We start from the raw sequence: 11,496 nt of genomic DNA on the forward strand, positions 1-11,496 counted from the left end.
GAGCTGAGCCGATGCTAAAAGGTGACGTCGGCAGACGGCCGGCCACTGATTGGCCAGAGACTATTGTCTGGCCAATCAGTGGCCAGAGACTACCGGCTTCATTCTGTTGTTTATTCTCCCCAACTCTCCGGGACTTTTGAGTGTATTTACGCCGCGTGCAGCCGTCTCTGGCTCTCTTTCATTTGATTTGCATCACAGATCCGAATTTATTTTCCATATATTCGCTAAGCTCACCCAGTGTTGGTTGTTGGGGAAGTTACTTACATACGAGAGGAGACATGTAGGGCAGCTAGCAGCTAGGCTAAATAGTAGCCAGCTGGGACAGACATGATAGCGAGCGATTACATTACAAGCCTCGGACTGAACTGATTACCTCAATAAAATATTCAGGCTGAGACACGGCTTGCATTTGAAAACACGTATCCTGAAACAAGCACTAAACAGTCAACTTTATCATGCCCGTGTTTACGTGCATATAGGGATGTACATGACGCATCCCTACAGCTGAATGTGTGGCAGAGTCACACATCGGGACAACAACCATCCCTTTTAATGGCCCGTAGCAATATTCTTCTACTTCTTTTAGCAAACAGATACAAGGGGGGTATTTCTTAAACATTTTTCATCCGTGTTTTTGGCGGTTGGTTCAGTTAATAGTGCAACAACTGCTCGTAATTTCTGCTTTGCTACTTTGCTCCGGAGTAGGCTTTCAGCCCCTTACGACGACCCCGCCCACGTTCAGCAGGTACTATTTGCGGTGGAAAACGACCCGTGCTGCTACCAAACCAAGTTGAGTCGAGTCGAGCTACATGTGCGGTGGAAAAGCGCCATAGGCCTTTCACACCGCCGCTAAATCGGCGCTAGTTCTGGGCTAGTTCGGAGTTAGAGCCAGTGTTTTGGTTTCACACCGCCAGAAAGCCTGCTCCGGGCCGTAAAAACCGGTTCAACTCATACCCCAGGATTGAGCAGGGTTTGAAGTGAACTGCTTGCGCCAGCGGCCGGGGGAGGGATTATCCTGACCAACCAGACCAACTAAAACCTCATGCCCGCCATGTTTAAAAACACCGCTACTACGAGACGTAAACATAACATAATTACCGAACGTAGCGATCAAATTGACCGGCGAGAATACGCTGTATGGGTCCGGTTTGGTTAAGAAAGCAAAGCGAGAGCTAACACGTGTAAAAATAAGACGTATTCGCCGCTGTTGTTGTGCTTAAATCTAGCGGTAGCTTTAGCGTTAGCCACAAGAGCAGCGGCGTCGGGCGACGTACACACACGTGTACAGTGACGTCATGACGTTGTTCTCTTACCGGTGACTTGACATTTTCTGCTACCCGTCAGATTTTGCTCCCTAGTGGTTCTGCGCATGCGCATTCCGAAAATAACAATCCTGCGTGAGCAGCCGTCAGATTCTGCTACCTTTTTTTGCTACCGAGTATTTTCTTCAAAACATGTTTTTAACTGCGTAATTATGCTACACATATGTTTAAATTGTGCCTTTTGACCTGTGAGCATGTAGGCTTTGCTGCTGAATATAGAAATAAAATTATAGGCTTTTCTATGTGTTAACTTTACCAGACTCGGAGTGGAGAAAGCTTTCGCCGGTGGTGGGGGGGGGGGGGGGTGGTGTGTGTACATGGGTAGTGGTGTAAAATAACGTGATTCTGTAGTGGGAGCATTATTTGATAGAGACAATTGATCTCACATTATACCCTACTAAATCTATAATAACGTTATAAAGTAGCATAAAAATATACAGCTTTCATTGTAGGCTACATGGGGTGAGTAGTGGTGTTGTAAGTAACGTGATTTTGTAGTGGGAGCATTATTTGATAGTTAATGGGTCTACAGATCAAATACGCTACCAATTACGTGAGGTAGCATTTTCTGATAGGGTAGCATAATTTGATATAGGCTAGGCTATTAAACACTAACAGCATCAAAATATGCTCCCCATATTCCTACAGTGTAGGCTACACTGTGTGTAGGCCTACATAGGGTGAGTGGTGTAAAATAACGTGATTCTGTAGTGGATGCATCGTTTGATGAGGTAATTGTCTATACGCTACCATGACGTAGGGTAGCATTTTCTGATAGGTAGCAAAATCTGACGAGGGAGCAGAAAATGTCAGAACACCGGCTCCATGGCCGTCTCCGGTCGAAGTGAAACTAACCGGTTCATAACTGGGATAAGGCTGTAACCAGTTTTGAACTGACACCAACACCAGCCTGGAACTGACTCTTGGTTCATTTTGGTGTGAAAGGCCTACTTCGACACAGTATCTGAATTAACTGGGCATACTGGGCATTTTCTTTTTGCATAGACCACGTTTGAGTTTTATGTAAGTTGTCTTTTTGCACCATGGAGTAGGCTACAGACTTTGGACCATGGACTGTATGAGGTGTGGACGAATCCATGCATTATATTTCTCCGCTAAATTATTTAAGGTTTTTTCCTTTGTCTTTAGCTTAATAGCCTACCTCACAAGTGTAGCGCATACGTTTATAAATATAAAGAATAGTAGCTGTAGCCAATCTGTTGTCAAATAAGTGGCACAAACCTGCTCTGAATAACATCACTCCGGGTTTTAAAACGGTCAGCTGCTCGAGCTGCTTCTTCAGCTGGTAGATCTCCCTCTTAGAGCGGACAGCTTCATCCTCATACCCGGCTATCGTCTGTTCAACGAGGCCAAATATCTCCTCTACAGCCGCTTCCAATCGCTCGTTAACCTGCAGTCTGAGTAGTTGCGTCCCCGCCATGACTGAGCACCATGGAGCTAAGAGCCGGTGTTGCACCGAAAGCTGTGACCCTAGAGGGCGCTGTTCTTATTGATTAAGCCAGTCTCATAGTGAAATATAGGCTATGTAAAAACCTTGGTCCATTGCACAAATCGTATAAGTTTCTCAATTGGCACTGAAATGGTCAGATTGTTTTTTTAAAGGTGAATAACCAACCTAGTTAGTTACCCATCAGTGAAATGTGTGGCTGTACTTTTTCCACTGCACAATAATTTTAAATTGGAAGCAAACAATTGAATAATCTCTCAATTGCAGGGCTGTTTTTGTGAAACTATGTTTTCAGCTGTGGACCAACATAAGTATTAAAACATTTCACTGTGAGACTGGGTTGTTATGTGCCTACAGTCTATTGAAATACAGCGCCCTCTAGGGTCACACATTCTGACAGGTCACAGCTTTCGGTGCAACACCGGGAAGAAATAAAGCTAATCCGATAACACCGGAAGTAAATGCGGTACACACCATAGACATAATAAAGATTTTATTTTATTTATTTTTAAATGCGGTACACACATATGGACCATAGACCAAAATAAATATATGGAAATTGTATAAGAATGGATTGACAATATAGCCTGCTATATTTGGGAAAAACCAAAGGAGCTATTCGTTCAAGGGCTCGTTGGATTTAAGATGGGGGAAAAAACTTCCTATTTCTTTAGCCTAGAGACAAAGAAAGAAAAATAAATTAATTAATTACATTTGTTGAAAACCAAGATGAAGTAAATGAGCAAATCCAATGGCAATGTTAAGGACCTTTTATGATTGCTGATACTGTTTTAGAAGTTTTGTCTGACATGAGATGATTAAGAGGTAGTTCACAAGTAGATCCCAATGATTGGCTTATTTTCAGTCATATTCTGATGTATATCCATTGGCTGTGTCTATTTAAATATATTGGGAGCCTTACCAAAAAAAAATACTTAGCTACTAAATACTTAGGTAATACAATAAAAATTACTAGGCGTTGTTACCCTTATTTTAAAAAGACAAAGTAAGTATTAACAAAAAACATTGTAGGCCTACATTTTCTAACAACATGTGTAAGATACTGAATGAGCACAAAGGGAATACCAGATGGTTTCTCTCCTAGTTTATTACTTGTAGAAGATGTGGTTATTTGCCTAATAAGACATGTTTCATTGGGCTTTACTGCTGCCATTGGTGTGTGAATGGATGAATTAAAGGAAAATCAGGGTACAGCGTCCATTTACGTTCATTTGAAATGCTAACAACTGGAAAACTTCCTTATGGTGGTTGGTTACTCTCCATTCTGTCTCATGTGAACAATACGATTGGAGTTCGGAAAGAATGTCTCCATTGTCTTGTCACAGTAATCACAACTGAACGGCTTTCCACCTGTGTGAATTCATCTGTGCTGAGCCAGCTGGTACCTTTCTTTTTTTTTTCTTGTGCCCTTTGTGACTCTTCTCTACATGCCTGATCTGAATCTGCCTGAAAACTTATACCACAAAATTGAAAAGACTTTTCTTCCCTCAGAGGCCGTTCCAGTTCCACTACGACTTCAGAGCTCTGATTCTGATGAAGCGACGATGGACCGTGTAAATGCAAACATGAAATCATTCTTGTTTGTACAATACAAAACCTAAAACAAAAATGAAATTTTTTGACCGACTTATGGAAACTTGGGGTAGTAATACAATGTTTTTAATTTCTTAAAATGTACAAAAAAGGTAAATTACATTTTTAAATAGCATCGCAAAAAAAACATGTTTTTTGAGGACTACCTGGAATATGAAATGATAAAAACTTTCCATTATGAAGATATTGCAAGAAAACAAATGTTATGCATTATCTTGTTGTGCTTTAATATATTTTGGTTTTCTATTTTGTTGCCTAATTGTTAGGCTTTTTATATGTCCAATCAAAATGGAATACTTGGACATATGTCACCTTGCTGTAACACAATGTGAAAAGTAAGAGTATTTTTTTTTTAAATAGCCTTTGTGACTTAGTAACTTCACGGGTTATGGTGAGCAAATGAGAGACAGAATCAGAACAAAGGGAACACTTCATAGTTCCTGACCAATAAACTGAACTTATAAACAGGCCATTTCTAAATACTGGATGAAAATTATTCATAAAAAAATATTTGATGTTGAACAGACTGTGACATTCTGCCACACTCCGACACACAGCTTCTTTCTTTTCTGCTCTCATTCCTGTCCTTGCAGTTTCTCACTGATGTGTAGTTTCCATGACTCGTGAACCTCTGTGTGCAACTTCAGGTCTGAGTCTGTGTAAAAGCTTTTACCACATGTTTTGCAGCAAAAATACTTTTTCCTGACTTTTTCTTGTGTCCCTTTGCAGTATTTGGCATGCTTGCCACATTTAAACTTCCTTCCACATTTCTTGCAGTAAAACGGTGCATCTCCAGTGTGCACTCTCATGTGAACACTACAATTAGATTTTGAGGCAAAGGTTTTGCCACAGAACTCACAACTGAATGGTTTTTCACCTGTGTGTACTCTCACATGCAAAATAAGCTCGTGCTTCCGAAAAAACTTCTTGTTGCATTCAAGGCATTTAAAGGGTTTATCTTCTTCCTCTGTCTCATCCACTTTGCCCCTTTCCTGTGTGAGTTTGCAAATTTTTAAATGCTTGCTTGTGGTAAACCGTTTCCCACAATTCTTACAAAAATACGGTTTTTCCCCAGTGTGCGTCCTCATGTGAACAAGACGACCTGAGTTCTGAGCAAAGGTCTTGTTACAGTAATCACAACTGAACGGCTTTTCACCCGTGTGAACTCTTCTGTGCTGATCCAGCAGGCACCTATATTCAAACTCCTTGTTGCAATCCGTACATTTGAAGGCTTTGTGCTTTTTGTGACTCATCCTCATATGCCGTATTAGATGGGTATCTGTCAGAAAACTTTCACCACAACAGTGGCAAGAATTTTCTTCCCTCAGAGGCTGTTCCAGTTCCACAACGACTTCAGAGGTCTGATTCTGATGAGGCGACGATGGACCGTCACTTTCAATCCATTCTTGGTCCAAGCTTTCGTTTACACTGGCAGTTACAGCGGTGGAAGATGGCAGCATCTCAAAGTTAGTGGTTTGTTCCGATTGTGGATGTGCATCTTCAGCATCGTAAGTATCAGCGTCAAGGTCTGGACTGATGAGTTGATCCACCTGTTCCCATTTGACCTGTGCTTGCTCTTGTTCCATCTTGATGACACATGGCTCCAACGAAGGAAGCACTTCCTCAGAGACTATCTTCTGGTCTAAAAGGACAGAGGAAGACATCAGCTGTTAACTTACACAGGTGGGATTTTTCTTTTAAAAACGGAAGTTGTAGCCCATTTGAAAAAAAATATTTGATACAAATTATTACATAATCATTCACTGCATGTATCTGTCCTAACAAATGTCCATAAGAGATCTTTATTTTAGTACTACTATGCTACATAAGCTCAATGTGTGTGTTGTGTGTACTTTTTTATAGCTCAGGTCTCCAACACATACCAAGACATATCAACGGACACAAATGGTATGGAGGTTTAATTGATCACCACTGTTTCTTAATCAAATACTTAGCACTGTAGCAATCTGTGTTTCTACTACGGAAACAGACAAAGTCAAAAATACTAATAGATTATGGAGTATTTTGGTGGCCATATTTGTTAAGATGTAGACCATAAAACTGCAGCGTCCTCTGCCATCTGTGCCCTAGCAATGAAAAGCACTATCAAAAGGTACTTCGACACAGTAGCCTGAAATAACAGGGCATAGCCTATTTGTATTGGGCATTTTCTTTTGGCACAGACCACGTTCGGGTTTTACTTAAGTTGTCTTGCACCATGGACTAAGCTACACGTGTGGACTATAGACTTTATGAAAGTTGTGGACGCATCTCTAAACATTATATTATTTTATATTATATTACTAAGTTATTTACATGTTTCCTCTTTGTCTCCCGTCTTAAGATTCTTAATAGCCTAGTATACCTCATAAGTATAGCTCATGCGTTTATAAATATAAAGAATAGTAGCTGTTGCCAATATATGCTGTCAAATAGTGGCACAAACCTGCTCTGAATAATTTCACTCCGGGTTTTAAAACGGTCAGCTGCTCGAGCTGCTTCTTCAACTGGTAGATCTCCCTCTTAGAGCGGACAGCTTCATCCTCATAGCCGGCTATAGTCTGTTCAACGAGGCCAAAAATCTCCTCTACAGCCGCTTCCAATCGCTCGTTAACCTGCAGTCTGAGTAGTTGAATCCCCGCCATGACTGAGCACCATGGACCTACTGTAAGAGCTGAGCACACCACCGGATAAAGTTACCAGGGGCCTCTACGGAAAACCAAATCTCCTCACCGTTAAGCCTCCTTTACTTAACCTTTGTGGAAAAAGTCATCGGGTCAAGGAGAGAAGTAAAGGTGCTTCATATCAAAGGATAAGACAGCACCGTTTAAAATGAAATTGACTCCACTTTTCACTTTTTCTAACCGACGTCATTGCGCGACGGAGAGTATTGCTCTTCTTCTTCTTTTAATTTCCGGCAGACTGTATGCCTTTACGGCAAATTTACTGCCACCCGCAGGACAAAAAATTAAAATATTCTAAAACGCAATCAGTCCATCCTATTTTTATGTCCTATTATTTATAGGAATAATCCAGTGGCCGTTATAACATCCAGGAAAACTTTTATAGTCCCAGGCTGGTTCTCAATGGGATTTAGAAGGCTCTTTAGTGTAACAGATGTTGTTCCCAGGCTTTCCACTGCTGCATACAGCTGTTCCCTCTGTAGAGAGATTCCAGTAGCCTAGCCTACAACATCAGGATATGTTTTACTGTTTGCTGTTTGTCACACACTCCACATAGTCCATCTTCATGTTTCCCAAGTTTTTGTCAGTCCCATGCAAGTCCACAATACCCCAGCCTCAGTCTGGTCATCATGACTGTATGCCTCATTTCTTTTCCCAAAAAACACTGTCTCTTTGTGACTGTATTCTGCTAGTAATGCCTCCCCTTCTTTCCCCTATCCTACTCCTCCTGCCGCACAGCCATGATGTTCTTTTTTATTATTGACCTATAATCTGTTAACCCCAGCCTCACTTTTATGTCCACATCTTCCATTCTTAAAGCCCTTTTCGCTGCCCCATCAGCTAGCTCATTCCCATCTCCCCTCACATGAGCTGGGACCCACATGAATCCCACTGACTTTCCCGCCTGCTCAATCCTGTACATCAGGGTAAGAAGCTCCACCATGAGGTCTGACCTGGCTCCAAGCTCTCCCTCCCTCAATGTCATCAGCACTGATGCAGAGTCAGAGCATGTAACAACTGGCACTGGCCTGACCTCTTCAATCCACTGCATAGCCCATATTATTGCAAGCAGCTCTGTGGTGTAACCTGAAACCCCCCCGGACAGTCGCTTATAATTGATAACATCCAAATCTGGGATGCAAAAATCAAACCCAGACTCCCCAGTTCTTGGGTTTTGATTCCCCATCAGTGTAAATGTGTATGTCCTGTCCCCAAGTGTAATTTACCCTTCCCTTTACGACGCCCACAAATGTTGCAGTTATCTCATAAATTAACATACTTACATCTATCTCTGGCACTGGTAGAATCCATGGTATTAGCTGGCAAGTGAACTACAGCCACCCCTCCTACCCAAACTCCATCCTCCCCATCTCCTCATTGACTTGACTTAAAAATGAAACACTCCCTTTTCACTCTTGCTCCTCCCCACTACCATGCAACTTCCAAAGCCAGCTCCCCCACATTCTTCCCTTGATGTCTCCTTAATTTAAAGATATACTGCATTGCCAGCTTAGACCTTCTGATACCTCCTGATGAATGGAGTGTCCCCCATTTCCACAAGGCTGCGGTTGGGGTGGAACGGAAGGCTCCACAGACGACTCTCAGTGCCTTTGCCTGCACTATATTGAGTCTCTTCTTGAGAATTGATTTTGCTGCCGTCCCGTTACACAAACACCCATAATCTATCCTCGATCTGACCATTGCCCTGTAAATCATTATCTGCCCTGGCCAGCACCCTACAAACGTCCTGATAGGGACCGCTTGCCATTTATAACTTGCTACATGCTTTTTATAAGTCAATCTTTCATCACAAACTACTCCAAATGATTTAAACTCTTTTACCTTCCATATGACTTGCCCATGCATTAATAAACCTTGACACTCTTATTGCCAAATACAACATAGTTAGTTTTGATATACCGTTGATATCTTATATCCCCACCTACTTCCCCAGTCCACTATTTTATGTAATGCCTCCTGTATTTTCTCTGTTATGTGTTTGATGTTCCTGCCTCTTTTCCACACTGTTCCGTCTTCTGCAAACAATGAGAAACCAAAACCTGATCCAATGTCTAAATAAATGTCAATCACCATTACAATAAATAAAACTGGACTTATTACACTTCCCTGTGGTGTTCCATTCTCAATGCATGTGCCATTCAACGTCGCCTCCCCCACCCTAACCTGAATGACCCTGTTCTTTAAAAAGTCCTTTACCTGTTTGCTCCCATATGTACATCCTTAAACTTACTTTCACACATTTGGGCTTTCTGTATATCACTCTTCGCTATAACTACCTTTTCCTCCAATACTGGCATTTTCCTTTTCCTTACCACTCCTGAACTACGGTGAACTGCTGCCTATATTTCTCCAACTGATGTATCCACGCCCAATTTTCCACAATATCTTCTCCAACGCTCTTTTTTTGTAACCTTATTGACTCTTCTTGCCTTAGCCCTCAATCCTTATGTACTCTATTGCATTATTCTCTGTGTGGCACCTTCTTAATAGTTTGCACAGTTCCTATCCCTCACTGCTTGATCACAAGCCCCTTGGCACACTTACTGTAGCAGGGTTTTTCTCAAAAGGGATACACTCATATGCACTATTTAATATCATTGAATATAAACTACCGTTCCACTCATCTATCGTTCCCTCTCCATTCATACCGTCAAGGCCACTATCACATTTACTATAACATCTCCCTGTCTGCCTTCCCATACTTAAAATGTTTGTCCAGTTTGATCATCAGTTAACAAAGTTTTCCCAAGTTTCAAAAGTATTGGAAAGTGATCAATACCCATTGAGTATCTGTCAATATTGTTCCTTTCTCCTCTTGCGTATTCACTGGATGCTAGTGCTAAATCTATGCATGAAACTGCCCCCGTCTTAATTTCAAACCTAGTTCTATAACTAACTTTCTGATGTATATCCATTGGTCTTCCATCCGTCTTAAAACATATTGGGAGTGTTACGGCCCGGCTCTTTGCCATAACAAATATGGAGACACAAGAGGTTTAGTAATTAACAAAGTAATTTATTTAAATCAAACAGTGAAAACGACCAAGGAAACTAGAAAAGCACATGAAGTGTGGAGGTCAGTAAAATCATAGGTGAAGAGTGTGCATGTGAGTGGAAATGGTGTGTGTAGGTGTTGTAAAGTGCAGTTAATCAAAGGTTAAATAAAGAAACTAAAGCAACAACATAATCAAACAAGGACCTGAGGGGTATACTACGAAACAAACTCTCTTTTTTTGATCTGGTTCAACATAACACATACCCTCGCTCAGAGCTAACCGGTATCACGAAGGAAGTTATCAACCTCTTATGTTGAACGAGGGTTTCGGCTTCAGGCTCTGTGCGCGTCCCCATGAAAGGGGGCGTTTGACCCGTCATTTGACTCTGCTTCCGCACAAAATGGACTGATCTTGTGCCGCTAACTTTACACAAACGGACTGATAGTGAGCAGCTGAGTAAAACAAAAGTGTCGCCAACTTCATTCAAGAGGAAGAGTTTGTCAGTCTGAATTATTACAGCAGAAAACAGAGAGCCGAAAAAAACTCTTACTGCAAATAAGGAGAGTGGAATGCTGCCAGCATGGAAAAGATTTATTTATCTTGCCGATCGTTCTCGCAGTGCGTAACGTGACATTATAAAACAATGAAACGTTGAACTCAGATTTAAACACTATACCATTTAGCCTAATATATATATATATAGGCTACTTTGCTATATTTATAGCACTACGCCTATAGGCTAGTCCCACACTTAAGAATGTAATTTAAGTCTGACACTGTCCCCAAATGAATAGCCTATGGAAAATCACTTTAGTTTTGGGCCACATCATAATGAATACAATTTTGATTTAGACTATTAACCTTTTATTTGAATCTTACAAATACCAATAGGCCCACAATAAAAAACCTGTAGTCTGTATTTTTCGGACAAATATGAATCTACTGAGAAGCTTAACCTGCGTGTCTGCAACGATGTCCAAACTGTGACAGCTGTCACCTGTCACATCCCAACTGTAATCGCTACTGATGAAAAGAAAGAAGCCTACAGTGAAATAATGTTGCAAGCTGTGATTTTATAGAACGCTTTATTAAGAGCCAGTGTGTGTAGATCGCAAGGTAAAATCATTTGAGGTGAGAGCATAGAGTGGCGCTGCATACAGTAGGTCTAGGCTATTTAACATTTTCTGCATCAATTACTGTATGCATGTGGCAAAAAGCCGCAGCGCGATGTGACAGTTCACTCTGCTGTAAGCCTCATGTCAAGGCTTTGTTTCGTTCATTATATTACTGATCAATAAGTTTACTTATTTAACGAGTTTCCTCAGTGAGAATGTATCGCTCAGACAATATAGTCAGGTCCGCGGGATTTCTAAATGTGTAGTTTCCTTAAA

General features: G+C 41.2%; 1 protein-coding gene across 1 annotated transcript; it reads right to left on the reverse strand.

Annotated features, from left to right (window-relative positions):
* Nucleotides 1–3,310: 3,310 nt before the first annotated feature.
* Nucleotides 3,311–7,167, reverse strand: LOC307257356 (uncharacterized protein). The gene is made up of 2 exons (XM_080036558.1): nt 6,851–7,167; nt 3,311–6,046 (listed from the first exon to the last, which is right to left on the reverse strand). The coding sequence occupies exons 1-2, from the start codon at nt 7,047–7,049 to the stop codon at nt 4,980–4,982; spliced, it is 1,266 nt and encodes a 421-aa protein (XP_079892684.1). The 5' UTR covers nt 7,050–7,167; the 3' UTR covers nt 3,311–4,979.
* Nucleotides 7,168–11,496: the final 4,329 nt, after the last annotated feature.

This window comes from Ammodytes marinus (assembly GCF_949987685.1).
Source record: "Ammodytes marinus genome assembly, chromosome: 11".
Taxonomy (NCBI): domain Eukaryota; kingdom Metazoa; phylum Chordata; class Actinopteri; order Uranoscopiformes; family Ammodytidae; genus Ammodytes; species Ammodytes marinus.